Below are 17,626 nucleotides of genomic sequence, written 5' to 3' on the forward strand. Positions count from 1 at the left end.
GTATTGTTTTATTTGTGCTGTATCAGGACAAGTACATTAACATATAGCAATGACTATAACATGGTAAAAAAAGAACTGCATGACGACATTTGCTATTATACTATCTTGGATACGAAAAAATACAAAAGATAACTCGAGAAAAACAATTATACGAGTCAAAGTGCACATTTTGAGCTGAGGTTGTGTTCACATAAACCAGGGAGTTATAATACTGATTCTTTGGCATTATAAAGCAAACAGTAAAGAATAGCTTTCAAGAGCAAGAAGCAAATACAACTCAAACTGAGTTGATCACCTGAGTGCAACTTTAAGTGCCTTCAGTCACTTTATTTTTAGGGCTATTGCAGTTTCTTGCATGTCACAGAGATACAACCCTCAGTCAAAGCAGGCCAACAGTAACAGTAAGGATAGAATACATTTAAGATCGTACATTTGATGACATTTTGACTTGTGAATAACATGTCTCTCCTTTTTCTTAAATTAAATGTTTTAACTTCCTGTCTGCAAGCCAAGGAATTTGCTCTCCCTCGATCTCAGCTTCCAGCAACACTTCATGGTCCTATCCCAATGTCCCCCAAAGGCTTTAAACCCTGAACCCTCAGAGACTAACTGACGTCAACTGCTCAATGGTTGAGTGTGAGAAACTGTAAGGGCTTGAAATACGAATCGGACAACGTCAACAAATATTATGTCCAATAGAGGTTACTAATTTTAGTTTGCTCCATGATTTAAACGTCTTCCAGGCTCTCACAAGATGAGAGGTCATTTTAAATGATCTATCAACTTGTTTTTGTCAAAAAAACTTCAATGACAAAATGAATTGTTTGATGAATTAATCTGTGTAATATAATCTTTGCTTCATTCCTCTGATTTCATGTTTTTTTATGTTCAATCTTTATTCCTTAATGTTTCTGAGTAAATGTAATATTCCAGGCTGAACACACATGTGCCGTCCTCTTTGTTTACCTTTTTTTAAGTTTCCATGCTTCCACTAATAACCCCTGTTTAGCATCACATTGCTATGCATTGTGGGTAATTCCCTTGGGCAAAGTCTACAGCAATGCAGATTTACGGAAAGGGTTCATAAAGGGTTTCAAAATGTCTGCGAGAGATTTGACAGTGGGACAATCCTAAATTAGGATTGGGCCTATGCCTTTATGTGATCCAGTATATCTCTCTAACTTCCTGTCTTCCTGTTGTCCCTGGGCTCACTTCCGCTCAACAAGACGCTATGCAGAATGTCACCGAAACAGCAGCCTGGCTTCACTTACTGTAGGTGCTGGCACACGTGGTGCTTTGGGACCACATTTGTTTGTTTTTGTGCTGACAGGCTAAGTATTGTGGACATGTGATATTTAGTTTTTACTTGGACCCCCACACCTTTTTATCAGTTTTTTATTTTCTTCTTTATCTGAAGCGAGGGTCGAAAAGGATAAGGAAAAGGTGTCGTAAATATTAAATAAAACTGATTTGATTTGACCTTTTTCCTGTTTTGCTCTGCATCCTTCTTTTCCTCTGTGGCTCCTCCATGATGTTTGCCTGATGTCTATTATTTTAATGTCATACCAACAAGAACAACAAGGCCTTTTCATACACAACTAAAACCAGGTTTTAACCCAGTAAGCTCATGCACACATAGTCACATCACTGAATACATGGTGGTGTTTTAACTGAGTTGACCGAGGTTTGGTACAGAGGGACTGAAATGTCACTGAGGTTAAGTATGAGCTGTGAGGTCAGATGCTGAGCAGTCAAGGGCGTAATGACAACTTGGCAACTTTATCCTTCTGCAAGTGTAAGAAAATGGTTGTTCACAGTTTTCTGCTCACAACAACGTTAATTATTCACAACACCATGATCCCAGAGAGTTAATACATTGTGAGAAGAAAACAGAAAGCAAGCATTTCCTTCTCTTCCTGCTCCAATTGCAGTTCTTACCAGTCTGAAGTAACTGTACAGGTGTAAGTGCAACATCTCTCCGTCAGGAGCTGTGAAGTCAGATGCTGAGCAGTCTAGGGCGTAATGACAACTTGGCAACTTTATTCTTTTGCAATTGTAAGTGCAACATCTCTCCGTCTCCCTGATTCCCCCGTGAGATGACTCGTCAAACACATGGGACGGCGCTGCCCCGACCGGCTCTACTGCGCGAGTCCTGGCATATAACAACCAACCTGTACAAGTTCAGTATGACCACCAGGAAGTTCTTAACAGAGAAGAACACCAGCATTTGGTGGAAGACGTCGAAGTAGGTCATGACGGTGAGCCTGACCACCAGGAAAGGCCCGTCTTGGATAAACAAGGCCTCCACGATGCTCCAGATGTCCGTTCTGTACTTAGAACACAGGGACGCCTCGCCGGCCTCCTGCTCACCCTCATTGGCTGGCTTGGAGTTCACCACTTTTTAAAAATGGGGAGACAAACAAAAAACAGGACCTCAGAGTCAAAGTAACAGTCTGTTGTATCGATTTCTTTGTTTAGTGGTTTTAACCTGATTTAACCTGCTTCTAAATGGACCTAACTATTCTCAACTGCTGTTTCCAAAGTCAAAAATGAACTTTGAACATCGGATGTAGAGCCATCAGGGGTGGGACTAACAAATTAGATTTACTCTTTATAATGTGAAGGTTTTTTTTGTATATTTCTAAGTATTGTAGCCTGATTAGTTGCATCAAGTTGCATCCATTACAGAGCACAAAAGTCCCACGAAAAAGTGATAAGAGCTCCACAGATTTGACTCTCTGGAAATGATGCATGTTGTAGTTTGAGCTCACTGGCAGAGTGGGGATGCGAGGAATTTAGCGGTTAGCGAATTGCACAAAAAATGTACAACAATTCAATCAAACGCCAGCGGCGCCCTAAGTGACCAATAATGCTTAAGGTGGATCCTGCAGGTGACTTTCTGTTGTTTGTGACAATAATCGCTGATGTGACTGCAGAGCTTCATTCAGTCGAAACCTTTTTTGGAGGATTTGAGGAGTGAAGGGTGGAGTTTATCTTGTTTATTGCTCGCTACAAACCTGTGTTGTGTCTGCCTTGGTTATGTTTACCAGCAGACAGTGTGTGGCTGGTATTGTAATCACTTTGTGAGTCTGTGTGTTTGTCATTGTGGCAGAACGTGTTTGTGGAGATAACGTAGCGGAACTATGACAGAAGCGGTTTTGAGTACTTTGCCATGTGTTAATGTCTGTGGACAGATTTTGTCACGAGATAGAGTCACAACCGTGCAAGATGCATACTCTAAACTTTACAGGTGTTTAGTTGAGATCAAAATAAATAACGAGTTTGAAGATGGTTGTGGTCCGAGCAAACATGCAGGACAAAGGATGTAGGAAGAAATGGCCCCCCTTCCCCATTTCACGCCCCTGGCCTGACTTTGCATCACGGCTGTTTTGATGGTTTCTAGTTTATTCTATAACAAAAGTCAGGTTATTTAATTGATGTAAATTGATAATGCTTGTTGCTCCTGTCGTAGAGTTTATATTTATATATATATTATATTGACATTTTCATTTAATTGTTTGATTTTTTCCTCTTTTCTCGTTCATTTCAATCCCTTTAAGTACATATTTACACAATTTACTTTTCCTTCAATAGATTTCATTAAACTAACTTTAGTACAATATTTTAGTACTCCTTCCATCCCTGATGAACATGTTGCATCTGTCTGCAACACCTTGTGTTTACACGGCATGCAAACATACTGGACATGACTGCACTAACTCACAAAAAGACACACTACGCTATGTGGGCGGACACAAACACGAACTGAAGGAAAAGCAGCTTCCTTTGTGAACACAACAGAAAACTTTGCATTCAAGCGCTGAGTGCTCTAAATACATTATGATGGTAAAGCTACACATGAACGTATCACTATGAAGAACCTTAACATCCTTTTGTAAATTATTTAATGTTGGGTTATGAATAATTGAGATCATTGCTGGGGTTGTCCTTTCCGAGAACAAAGCAACGCTGTTTCTAATCACGTTATAATGTTCTTTCTTTCTGTCTTTAATGAAACACCATCCTTTGTTCCCTCAGATTTTAGAAGGCGGGTTTACATCCTTTTCTCTGATCAGCGTGTAAGTTGCTGAAAGACATCTGCTCGTTGGGCCGTGCCTGATAATGGCCGATTCCTCTTATTTTAAGTTCAGATCAGGAGACTTTGTCGGTCCAAAGCTATTCATGTGATAGACGTGTGAGACTGGATTTCCGCCCTAAAGACTGTTAACATTTATACAAACTCCTAAAATACACTCTTGCTGTTACTGTTTTTTAAGAAGTACATGTCTGAAAGTAGGGACATTACCATGGCTTGCAAAGTGAAAACAGATTTTGGGGTTAATAATTTGACAAAGCAGCAGACAGAGGAGCTGAACTGCTTTTCACTGTTACATACAGCACTGGCCTGTACGCTGCTGACTAAACATGTTGTTTGGATTGTCCCACACTGAGAGGAGGTCATGTACAGCAGTGCACGGCTATAACTGCTTGATAAGCAGCAAAGTTATTTGTTTAAGACACAAACACACACTGACCAGCCACATGTAGGGGGAACTGCAGCATACTCCAAGTCCATACAGATAAGACGATGTAGACCAGCTGAGGACTGTTCTCTCTGGAAAAGACAAATAGAAAATACAGTCAAAGTCAGTCCCTATAGTCTTAATACATGTCAATGGGAAGCTGCTTTTACTAGTTAATGCATTGATGTAATGTCATGATTTGAGGACACAGATTATGTAAGCTTGCCTTAAAAATGCTTACGTTTCCTTCCTTTGTGTCTATTGTTTGTACATATGTGTGAACATACTTATATGCAATGCATGATTGGCCACCCACTTGACATCCGACAGCGTCTCACTAGTGAATTCGAGGATGTCTGCTGCAGTGCCAACAAAAATTAGGAGAAGCTGCGAGAGCTCATCACGCGTGACTCCGCCTCCCAGTGGGAGGAGCCACTTCCCCACGATGAGGAGGAGGAGCAGGGTCTGATGAAGAAACAGGATCCATTCGTTGGAACAGACAGTCGATAACGCCTGGTTTAAATTCTGGAAAAGGAGGAGAGATTGAGAGTTATTTCTCTGTCAGAAACGTAATGGTTTGCATGAAGCTGGCTCTCAGCTCATGTGATGCTGCCAGTTTCTGTCAGATGTTATTGTAGACTTTTAGATTTATATCCCTGTTATAACTGAAATCGGGAAATAAGCTAAATCAGGCCAAAGACAATACTTGTCAGTAGCATGAATTCATTGTGAAAAATATTTTTTCTGAATTGTCCTTTAATGACTCCATTATGTTGCGCAATGTGGACTTTGTTTTTCTAATTGAAACACAGTAAAGAGCTGAGACATTCACACATCTTTATGAGGTGTGTCTCTGGGCTTTCTAATTCTCCAGGACTACAGGGTGTGGTGATGGTCTATCTGTTATTTATAGAAGACATTGTAATGCTCCCCTCTTACGATTATTGTCTACTATTACTATGAATGCTGCTCTACATCTTGCATCCTCAGGTTTATTCTCAGATCTCTCTCTTCATCTGAAGCAAAGCAAAAAGACGGCTCTTCTGTTGCAGTCACATCAGTGAACGTTACATTTGTGTTGTTCTTAATGTAAATGAGTCTATTGAACTGTTGACATATACTATTTAACCAATTTATCTAAGAGTGTTTTTCTCCCTATTTATGACTTTGCAAGTTCTTTGTGTGTATTTCTGGTTCCTCTGACCTGTGAAGTTCCTCAAGGATCAATTCTTGGACGTCCTTTATTCTTCATCTACATGCTGCTTTGAGGGTAATCCGTGTCTTATCATTCCTATACTCTAGTGATATTCAGTCTTTTTTTAAAGACTGGTAACCTATCAAGTCTTGCTACTTTACATAATTGCCTTGCTGAATCCAGTGCAAAGATGACTCATAGCTTTTTAATACATCACAAGAAAACTAATCCAGTCCTGTGTTTGTAGGAAGATCCTTTCTTTCTCCCACTGGTGGATTCTTTCTGAATTGTTTGAACTCTGGGGCTGCATCTTTCAAATCTATTAATGTTTAATTAATGTTTTTCTCTTCTGCATTCCTTCCAAACTGGCAATCGGGGAATCTGACCGAAGCCCCACTTCTAAGAGAGTAACTCTCTTCAAGGATCCCGTATTGCCCCTGTGCTGGTTTGTCATCAGATTTAGGATTTAGATAACCACCTCACACAAACACAAAATTATACTATTTGCAAGCAAAATGTGTCCTTTTAAAAGCATTAGTCAATTAGTTTACCAATCATCTTCAATCAGGTACAAAAAAAGAACACCTAAATATCTTAGGTGACTAAAAAAGAGGGATAACAACTGTCTTTTTGTTTGAGTCATGAAAGTCTGCAAACAGGAAGCTCCCACCACAGACAGTGTGTCATTATGAGTGACATTTCAAGCACTCTGCTATTCATCAGAACAATCAGCAACATTCTTAAGAAGATTGGAACGATTTCCACATTGAAGTAATAGTTCAACAGTAAGCAATTCTTTGACGAACTCAACTACTCTTGTCTGTTGCTTCATTTAGGAGCTCTTAGTTGATGACATTAACCTATATATCGTGCATAATCCAGTCCGCAAGAAATACATCATCAAAAAAAATAAAAATAAACTTCTTAGAGTATAGAGTATGTTCTAGTAGCCTATACGAGGCAAGTGATGTTTTATGATTCTTTCAGTGTGCCACTCTTACGTTCAGGTAGCTCTGGTCGGTGAGGTTTCCCTGGGTCTTGTTCAGAGTGATCATCTCACGCAAATTCTCCCAGGAGTCGAGCTTTTTACACTGAAAACCGTTGAAAGAGGCTTTATACAGACAGAGTGCTTGTACTTTCCCCCCAGTTAAAAATGAAAAGTTTAAAAGCAAATGTAGATTATGAATAAAACTGTAGCTACACCCACCAACATCTGTCAATAGATTACATGTATAGAAAGCATTAGAACTGTTTGGGTTTTTTAAAACACACATTGTATTTTTGTTTCTGCCGTGGAGTACCTTAGGGGCGGTGGCTTTGTCCTGCTGGTGGTGGAGCTCCAGGATCCAAATGGAGGGAATAATACTGATGAGAAACAGAAAGATAGCCGGAGAAAACCTGCAAGACAAACAAAAGACCATCATCAACACAACTTCATAAAGACGCATGGGGAAAAAGATGGAAAACAAACCTCATTCTTGTATTAAAAAGTCCCACACCAGGAATTTATAAAATGTTAAAACCTGGTTTTAAATATTACAATTGTTTAGGGTTGAAACGATTAGTCAATTAGTCAATTGACTAATTATTTTACCATTTTCCAAGCAAAATGTTCTGGATCTAGTTTTGAAATATGAAGATTTGCTGAATTTGTCTGTCTTATGTAAAGTTAAATACAATATCTTTGGGTTTCAGACTGTTGACGTTTGAAGATGTGTTTTTTTATAATTATATATATTCATCTTTTTTTTATTATTATTGTGTGTTGAATACAAATATCTGCTGTCATTCAATGTTCAACAAAAAAACAAACATTGAGGCTGTTAAGGGGTACCACCCATCGTCACCGTCCCAGGACCGGTTAAACAATAGCAGCAGTGGGACAAGCAGGATGCAGAGAACTTAGGGCGGTGGGGGAAGGGATAAAAACGGGGAAGATGACAAAAGCTTAAAATACCCATGCATTGTTCTCTAAATCTATTCAGCATAGAAAATATCTTCAACGCAGGTTGTTAAGTTTAGTTTTACACAAAAAAACATACACTAAGTTCCAGTAAAGTTGCACCCTCAGCATAAAAGCTATATAATTTACAAACATGCATGCTGCTCGTCTTACCATTTATAATCTTGTCCCTTTCGACTCCTGAGCGTTATTATCATTTCAACGACAAGCGGCAGAAAGAGGATAGTGAGGAGCCAGTAGTAGAGATCCTGCTTCACGTATGTCACCCTCCAGACGCTGATCAGAGAGACGAGGAGAAACAACGCTCTGGTTGTAATCGCACATATAAACTTGAACATCTTGCTGCTGGTTGAAGGTCAGTATCGTGCACTGCAGATGTCCCCGTTATTCCTGAAAAGTTAAGATCCCAGAAAGCCAGTGGTTGCCGCTTCAACAGTGAGGGGGGAAAAAAACTCTTCAGTCCCCAAAGTGTAAGCCACGCCCACAAGGGGAATCCCGTCCAGTTCTACCTGACAGGGGACGACGATAGAGAGGCACTGCTGGACTCAGTGGCTCAGTTATACATGATAAACCGAGGTGTCTCATAACAGCATTCAGAATTATTCAATGATTTATGAATGACAACATGGGGACGTCACTAAAAAATTGTCAACTTGCAAAAACAAAGAAAGGTGAAATTTCAAAAAGGACACAATCTCAAAGAGATAATTGTTCATTTGATGGAAAAGATATGCAAAAGATGTGAATTTAAAAATGTAATGTTCTCTTTGGTGAAGCAAAATAAAAACATGAAACGTTGATGTGGAGCCTCAGGACAAACATTTGAAATGTTGAATCCAATGCTTCCAACAAATGCTCAGGTCAAAAAAGCAATGTCTCAAAAAGCAACAAGTCTACATCATCTGCACGGCTTCAACCTGAGGCAGAAAAGGCTGCAAAAACGAGCAACTCGATAATGACACTGAAATAGCAGCAAATACAGCAACATTAGCACCATGACAGTGTTTTAAATGCACATTCGGATGGAATGGAATCCTATTTTTTTTAAAAGCAACACTTAATCCTCATTCTGAACAATACAAACCACAGCAAAAATAATCATCTCAGCTGAAATATTCATGGTCTACCAACGCTAAGTCAACAGTGGGAAAAAACAATGGAAGCGGACAAATATGAAAGCAAACATTTTGCTATTCAGACAAACTTCAATTGGCAAACATCTGATCAAATAAAATCACATCAATCAGATTTAAATCTTGGTGGCCAGCCAGCAACACAATCCCACGGCAATCCTCTAGTACCTGGAGATCTCTACAGTCTGTTACAAAGACAAAATGAAGTAACTCTGTTTCTACCACAGAAAAAATCCTATTTTCGATGGAGATCCTCAAAAATGAAATCATTCATCAGAGCTTCTGAACAATGTGTGGAAGCTGAAGCAAACAACAGAGGAGACTGTTTGTATTATCTGGAGCAATTCACTAGGGAGCAGCCTAGAGATCTGGTGCATCGCTGCCAGCACATGGCTCCAGAAAGAGGTTATGCTGTGGCCAAAGACCTTCTTGGAAAACATTTTGGAAATGAAATAAAGGTCACAGCTGCCTATGGGGACAAAATCATTGGATGGCCTGCTGTTAAAGCAGAAGATGCATTGTGTGTACGAGTGTTGCAACGCTATGGAGGAATTGCAATATTTAGATGAACTCAATGTGCCAGCAAACATGAAAACAATAATGCAGAAACTCAAAATCGTTTCTGATCCAATCTTTGGTGACATCCAAGACACTCAAGGTGATGTAAATAAAGGAGGCAACAAGGCAAAGTTAGAGCAAAAGTCACAGTTTAAAAGAAACAGCTTTGCTACTGCTGTCTTTAAGTCTACTGAACCAGCTGTGAATGCAACCAAGAAAAGCATTCAGACTCAAATGTAAAGTATGTCACCTACAATATCATTTATGAAGAAGAGTTTTCTAAGTGGACTTACCTGAAAGATGTATACATATTCCCCGTAGTAACGCTGATGTTGATTTGTTGCTTGGCACAAATGCCTCAAAGTTAATGGAACCTTGGGAAGTGACACACACATAACAAGTAAATACATGATGTATACAACTAGGTTGCAAATTTACCATAAACATCAAATATCAGATTAAATAATCAGCATTAAATACAACTGTATCAATAACCTAGATAATTAACAAAGGCACAGGTAAATATGACTAAATCTTTGGTTTAAATACAGGTATACTGTCATCTAGTGGTAGAAAGATGGTAAAGCAACAGCATCCTACATTGGAATATCAGTGCCAACAGAAACAACTGTGAACACAAAAATGACTTTGATGAAACTATATAATGAACTGTATTGCATCAAACAATGCACCGGTTAATCGAAAACTTGGCAGAATATTGAGTAGATTTCTACTAAAATCAATCTGGCCAGCCAGTGTAGGAGAGAGGAAACAGTAGAAAGGCCTCTGACCTTGGAAAGGAGACAGACTTTTCCTGTCTTTGTTCCAAAGTGTCTGTCATCTTCTTGGTTTGCATCACGTGACATGACAATGAGAGTTTCAGACAGTGAAACAAGGAGGAGAGAGAGTATCCAGCTGTATGCAGGGGAAGAAATATTACATCCTGCTTCAAAAAACGTTGCAGGTTGAGTTTTTTAAGAAACCACTTGTGTATTTGTGAAACATGTCCCAGATGTTTTAATCCCGTTTTCTTGTTTCCAAGTCATTGAAGTCTAGAATAAACAAAAAAGTTGCACTGAATCAAAAATCAAACCAATTTTAGTTGAGTGTTACCTCTTGACAACAGCAACTTACTCCGTCACAGAGTGAGAGTCAGTCATAAAGGGAAACAAGCACTCCTTTGTTGACTGAGACAGAAAGGCCATGCAACATCATACCCCAGGCCTGGTGTTGCCCACTGATTTCTAGACCAGTACATTACGTTTAATTAGCCAAATGCTTTCGGCTGTCTCAGTTTATTGACGTTGACATCTCAGGTAGTTCCCTAATGAAGGCAAGGTAGTTAGAAAAGTTTGGTTAATGCAGTGTGGTGCAGAGAGGAAGAGTTATGCAATGTCTTTTATTTTGAATGGCATTCATACCCCTACATTCTCTTCAGCATTGTGCACATTTTACTGATAATTTTCTCTTCAATAGATGTGTTGAGTCGTCCTGCCTTACAAATCAGCAAACGCTCAGAGATTTTTATTTGTTTGGATTTCAGTTAACAGTTTAAGTGTTGCATGCCTGAACAGCTGGTTTTTTTTCACCCAGATAAGAAGAAAATTCAAGTGAAACATTGACGTTTAAAGCATTAAAATAGTCATATTAAAAGATGATTAGAGGCATTTCAGGTTGTATTCAAAACTGCAGCCTGCCCTCAGTAGTGGAAGAAGTAGTCACGCCTTTTACTATTATTACATAATGCATGCATTCAAATTTATAATGCAAAAGTATTAGCATCAAAATCCTTAAAGCGCAGAGATTAAAAGTACTCATTATCCAGAATGGCCCATTTCAGAAAAAATGTATATTAAATGATGGTATTATAATTATTGATACATGAATGTGTAAATCACTTTAATGTTGCAGCTGGTAAAGGTAGAGCTACTTTTAATTACCGTATATACTGTTGGGTAGCTTGTGAATTTACCCCTGAGGATCAAAGTCTATAATAACTTTATCATTTATTGTTCATTATATTTTGTATTATGAAGCTAAATCTGCGAAGTATCTAAAGCAATATGTCCCTCTGAAATGTAGTGAAGTTCAAGTATAAAGTAGCTACAAATTTAATATTCAAGTAAATTACCTCAAAATTGTACAGTACTTGAGTAAATGTACTTACTTCCCACCACTGCCTGCCTTTGAACGTGCATAAAGCCACAGCTCCAGTGCAGCTTTTATCAGTAGCTTGTGACCAACAGCCACACCTCTCTCCAGACGGGCTAATTAATAACTTGACTATTATGTTACACAGTAAATTAACCTTTGTAATCTTGTTTAATACAGCTGCCACCAGCTCGGTGTCATTACTGTTGTATCCCAACAGGTGGCACTCAACACCACAGCTTCCAGATGGAGCCGAGCAAAGCAACTCTGGGAGTCGCACCTTTTATTAGTCAACCTGACATTTATGCTAGTAGACAATTGGCTCAGCCCACTGTGGAGAGGAGGGGGGATACTGAAGAGGTGTTATTAAAATTAGCAGCCATCGCTCCATGTGTTTGTCGATCTATTTTTAGGAATTATAAAAATGTTTTCACACAGCTCAGTGGATATAACTCGTATTTTCCAAAAGAGGGCTCCTTTTAAGGAGAAACCACAGAACCCATTCCTCCTTTGTTTAGTCATTTAATTGTATGGCAGCTGCGCCTGCTTTAAAGCCATGTTTGAAACAACACGAGTGGATTGTTTCCCAAATATAAACTTTCTTTAAACAGTACAGGTCACGGGCTAAGCAGGTGGCTAAATGGTCACACAGCTCTGGCCTTGATTCTCTCTCCTCGTTTCAAAAATACTGTTTCAACTCGGGGCCCTGTAGAGTCACACATGTCAGGCATTTGCATGGGAGAAATTGGACTTAAATGGATAACACATGACTCATTCTGTCTCAGCCTCGACAGCTGCAACAGGCGAAGCAGTTATTGGACAAATATGATTCGCCTCAGAACAGAATGAGTCTTCAAAGCTTTTCCAATGTGGAATCTTTGACGTAAGCCGAAAAATAAAAAGATATTGAAGGGGATTTAGTGTGAAACATATTGAGTTACATTCAAACCATATCATGAGTATTCATTTTCCTTTCACTTGCTGGATTCTTTCTTTTTTTGTGACCTTAACCTGACAACTGTTATGAATTCTGCATTAGCAATCAAAACAAAAGACTATTATGCAGCGCGGTGCTGGCCCCTGGTTGCTACTTGGCTCATATTCCCTGTACAGTAAACAGCCCACAGATGTTTTACATTGATATTAAGAACCTTAATTTGTCCTCTGCAAAAAAAGGCCGAGCATAGCGTGGGGATTAAGTTCTCAGCCATGTATCACACACAGCACAGACAGCAATCTCATTTAGCGTGAGTGAAGTTTACAGCGAGTGGGTTTTGCATAGGTCATTAGTTGTCTCAAAATACCCCCCTGTCACCATAGCAACTTCCAAGTGACTGCTAAATTGCCTTATAAAATAAGATAAATTATTAATGGTGAGAGTTTTTTTTTTTCCCTCTTTAATATGTGTGCTCAGACTCTGAGCACTGAACAAAATACTGTATTTCCTCTCCAGAGCCGCTGTAATGGAACAATTCAGCAGTTGTCAGTCACATTTCAAAACGTATCCATTGTCTCCATTCTTGAATGGGCTGATTGCTGTGTCCTGATTTGCAGATATAGCACAGGGATTACACACATTACAATGGTATTGCACACATGACAACTGAGGCTGTTATTCAAATAGAATGCATTATGTCAAATCTCGAAAACTACCAGGGTAAAACGGCTGCGTTGTAATTGCAATTGCACACGTCTTTTTTTTTTACATATACATAATGCAGTTCTCTCAGCCCAGATGGGAGGGTGACACGCACCAGTGAATAATCTGATCATGGATGTCTGCTGACATTTATAGCCGTTTCATAACAATTCAGTGTTTGACAGAAAAGGCAGTTGGTGATGCATTACACAGATGGTAAACGCTGAGGTCACTGTCCTCAGCGACTTCATAGTCAATGATAGTTTGACCGCTGGGTGTAATAACCTGACTGATGTTTCAAATGCAAGGAGCAAAAAAGGTTGTGTATTAATGTATTCCTCAGATGTAGAGGTTACAGTGTGACCTCTTTGCTTCAGCTTTATTTTTTAGATTCAGTGGTGTTCGTCTCTCTCTCTCTCTGCACTGAAAACATCCATAGCGCACAGGCAGTAACTCAATCTAACAAAATGCCTTTTCAATCACTCTCATCTTTTATAGTTATACCCATCAGACATTTACATAAATACATTATTCATGGTTCTAATCCCGGTTTCAGATGGAGAGATATCAAATGCGACTGTGTGTGTGTGTGTGTGTGTGTGTGTGTGTGTGTGTGTGTGTGTGTGTGTGTGTGTGTGTGTGTGTGTGAGAGAGAGTCCTGATGTGTATGCAGATGGGAGAGGAATGAAGCAGCCTATTTAGTTTGTGGTTTGCACATTTCTGATTCAGTTGAGCACTCTCGATCAATGAGGCAAATTTACATTTGCTGCGGCGGTAATAACCTAAAACCCATAGTGATGTTAACACTTGTATACACTCAAATTCACGTTGCCCTGCTGCATGATTACATTTTTGTGGCGCTTAATAAAATGACTCACTTGACATTATCAAACAATTCAGCAGTAATAGTGGCCCATGAATGTGAAATTGTGTATTGCAGGCAATTAGTTCATTGCCATGGCAGTCATTCAGACTGGCCCCACCAATGTTTGCCTTGTGAAACATTACGCCTAAAATATATGAATATATGATGTATGATCAATGACCACAGCTATGAATTGATTCAATAATTGGTTTGTTGGAAATGAAGGACCTTAATGTTGAATATTGTAACTGAATAGATGGATTGCAGAAAGCATAAATTATGCATAGAACATGATGAAGTATGGCTCAGATAAACAAGTGTGGTAATAGATAAGGGCAAAAAGAGATCATTTTCTTTCAAGAGCCTTTTTATTCTGCTGTGAACAGTAATAATCCACACAATTCACTGCATGCAGCAACTCCTTTGATGTTCTGAAGATATCACTGCGTAACAGATATTTATGAGCTAAGTCAGTTAATATTCAGCCAGCAGTACACTGGCTGACACCTGCTAATACACACAGAAATCATCTCAAATAGCCTCCAGATGAACATATCAAACTTAAGTCCTGATTAAAAGTGATCCTCTCACTAAACTAATTGGATTTCTTGTGTGCATGTGCTGTTAACTGTTGGTGGACTCACATGTGTATGAACGGAGAGAGAGAGAAATGTAACACCACATTATAATGAGTCTAAGAGGCTTAAATTAGACCGGCAACATCACTCGGATCTCCTGTTACCTTTCCTAAAGTCACGCTGCAGACGGGGGCCATTGTCATGTTATTACAGCAGCACAAAGACTTAGGTGTAAAGTTACTATTGAAACATGTTCCTCCGGACAAATTTTCTTGATGGATTTTTAATGTCCCAGTGCTTTCCATTGATGATAGATGGATATCCACTGGGTAATGCAATTGTGCATGTGGAATTAGTAGGAAACGGAGTGTGTTGCCCTAATTCCTCAGAAGCGTTCTTGCTTTAGTCATCTGTAGACTTTCGTAATGCCTGGCAGTACTATTACAAATTTGGATCCCAATATCACATTGAGAGAGAAATGGATGAGGGAGAGAGTTTTGGCCGTAAGTAATACAATTTATTGAAAAAATACTTTAAAATAAGTAAAACTTTTACAGTGTGGTTTTGCTCTACTTTCACTTGAGTCATAGTACTTCTCCCCTCACTAAAGAATTACATATTTTTTTACTTAAAGGTGCAGTTACTTAAAGGTGCAGTGTGTAGGATTTGGCGTCATCTAGTGATGATGTTGCAGATTGAAATTCTCCCGTGTGCCAAGTGTGTAGGACGTGGATCACGTTTTAAATCATTTCACGCCAATCAACTATGTGTATTCTGATGAGCATCGCGACTCAAGTGAGAAATACATACACATGGGGAGAGACGGGACGGGAGACAGAATTTTTGGAGAAGAACATAAAGAAGTAATTTCACATGGATATTGTGGCTTTTTTGGTTGACATCACACCTGAATGAACTGAATTTAAAGCTTCAGGGCAAGGACAATTTCTTTTTAAGATGAAGTACTTTATTCTAAGATGCTCCATTCATTATTTTACTTGAAATGAGAGAACATTTATTTATTATTAGAGCATGTTTTATTTATAATTCATCCAGTCTGATTTGAAACCTGACTATATATATTGTTGAGATGTTATTCAATTTAACGTAGTTTTATTGATTTGACAGTCAGTTGTTGACTACATACAGACGTTGGTACAACTATAGGCTACTTCAATATATATGGCTCTAAATCATAGCGCATGTTAGACATTGTTGTGATGTTCCAGACCTTTGCACGAGGACATTTTCTCTAACTGGACCTCTTTGAATATGAAGTTACACATTATTCTTTTAAGACAACTTGCATCTCTATCACTTAGTTTGCATTAAGTACGTTAGGCCCCAAAACATTCCCAGGCTCACTGAGCAGCATGAGGTAAATGTCACAGTCTATTGATTTCTTATTAAAGCAAAAAAAGCTCCGACAATCGGTACAAATGTCCAGGTTAAAAACTGAATATTACCATAGAAAATTACGTTTTCTAATGACAAACACAAAAGTAAAAAAAACATTATTCCATTGCATATTTGTTGAAATTATTATATCAGTCTTATTTTCAGACATTTTTAAGTGGATGAAAAAGTACTAATACTGGAAAGAATTATTCAACAAAGCTTGATTCAAACTTGCATAACTGAGGGCAGTGGAAACAAGCTGTAAACACAACACTGACATTCCTAGTATCACTTTTTCTGTTAATATGGCAAACCTTCTGGCCACCTGACCAATCTAAGTCCAATGTTTACTCTCTTTGTAGCCCAGTTTTACTCAGCAGCTAAATGCTTCACTACGTTCACTTGCTAGTTGCTATCGTTGTCTGTCTGCTGTTTGGCGGGTAGTGCACAGAGGGTTTATTAGACCAAAGCGATTAGCTAAAAGAAGCTGAAGGGAGCTGCAGAGTCAAGTGATAATTATCTGGGTTTGTTACTTCAAGCAACCCCTTTCAAATATGTGATTCGTTGCAATGTGAAAACATTGGAGATATCACACAATAACAGTTGAAGTATTGACGACTTCTCTCTGATCACTGGGTGAGGTGCAGCTTCTGTGTCCAGATTTAACTATAAAGCAAATTCTTTTGTGTGTTTTGAATAAAAGCCATTAAAAAGATTACACTGCGATTTAATGACTTTTTTTGTTTTATGATGACCATTAATTAATTTGGTTTTATTGTATTTATAAATACAAAAAGTTTACGTTATATGTTGAATCTTTTATTTATTAGGTTTTGCACATTGCTTGGCAATTTAATGAGGAAAAATTGATGGAGATTGTCAAAAGTGTATTAAATGAACATTTCTTTCATTTGGTAGAGGCTCATAAGCCTAATTAACTTGTTTGTTCAAAGGAACGAAGAAATGCAAATAAATCATTTCCCCTTTGCTTTCTTGTGGGTTGGACCATCAAAGGGTTGATTTAATGTATCTTTGCAGCTGTCTGTGAGTTAATTTCGTACCTGTAGCTCTAATAGTATCTTTAAGGAATTCTAACATTCATATTCATCATTAAGACATGTCAACATATGCTCAGAATTATGTGGGAATATGCTATTTTGATGGCTTGGGTATTGCTTTGCTGTGGTTGTAACAGTAACCCCGGCTCTCCTATTTTGGGATGACTTTCCAAACTCATTTGTGGCTCCCTGCTGATGCTGCCTCATTTGGCAGAATGTGGAACACCTGTGCCTAGAAAAGCCAAGCTTTTACCACTCATCCACTCGTTGTACTTGTCTGCTATACGCAACAAATAAGCTAGTTTCTGCCTCAGGTCTTTTTCCAGTTTTTCACATTATTTCCCATAATAAGGCCTTTTTTTTCTTTGCTCACTCACATGCAGTCAACACAGAGCTGTATTAGTGGTGCAAACAAGTTTTGCGTCAGAGATTTGAAAATGAAACGAAGAGAATTCCTATTGTGAGTGATTTTATTTCATACAGCCACTCAGCAAAATGCCCCAATAAACAATTTTGCAAGCAGTGATTGCAAAACTGGAAAAACAGCTTGGCAATGTAAACAGAG

At 38.7% G+C, this 17,626-nt stretch overlaps 1 protein-coding gene and 1 long non-coding RNA gene across 2 annotated transcripts; both read right to left on the reverse strand.

Annotated features, from left to right (window-relative positions):
- On the reverse strand, window positions 1-8,019 carry LOC306703439 (transmembrane protein 26-like; the record flags this gene model as incomplete). Its single annotated transcript, XM_079169417.1, has 6 exons — window positions 1-2,397; window positions 4,536-4,615; window positions 4,840-5,048; window positions 6,720-6,809; window positions 7,020-7,116; window positions 7,835-8,019. 6 exons carry the CDS (start codon window positions 8,017-8,019, stop codon window positions 2,105-2,107), a joined length of 954 nt encoding a protein of 317 aa, XP_079025543.1. The 3' UTR covers window positions 1-2,104.
- A 1,677-nt stretch (window positions 8,020-9,696) lies between these two features.
- On the reverse strand, window positions 9,697-11,558 carry LOC306703441. Its single transcript, XR_013767290.1, has 4 exons — window positions 11,540-11,558; window positions 10,486-10,696; window positions 10,164-10,287; window positions 9,697-9,746 (listed from the first exon to the last, which is right to left on the reverse strand). It is a non-coding gene; the product is annotated as an uncharacterized lncRNA (long non-coding RNA).
- Between the last annotated feature and the right edge of the window lie 6,068 nt (window positions 11,559-17,626).

This window comes from Pholis gunnellus (genome assembly GCF_910591455.1).
Source record: "Pholis gunnellus genome assembly, chromosome: 11".
Classification (NCBI taxonomy): Eukaryota; Metazoa; Chordata; class Actinopteri; order Perciformes; family Pholidae; genus Pholis; species Pholis gunnellus.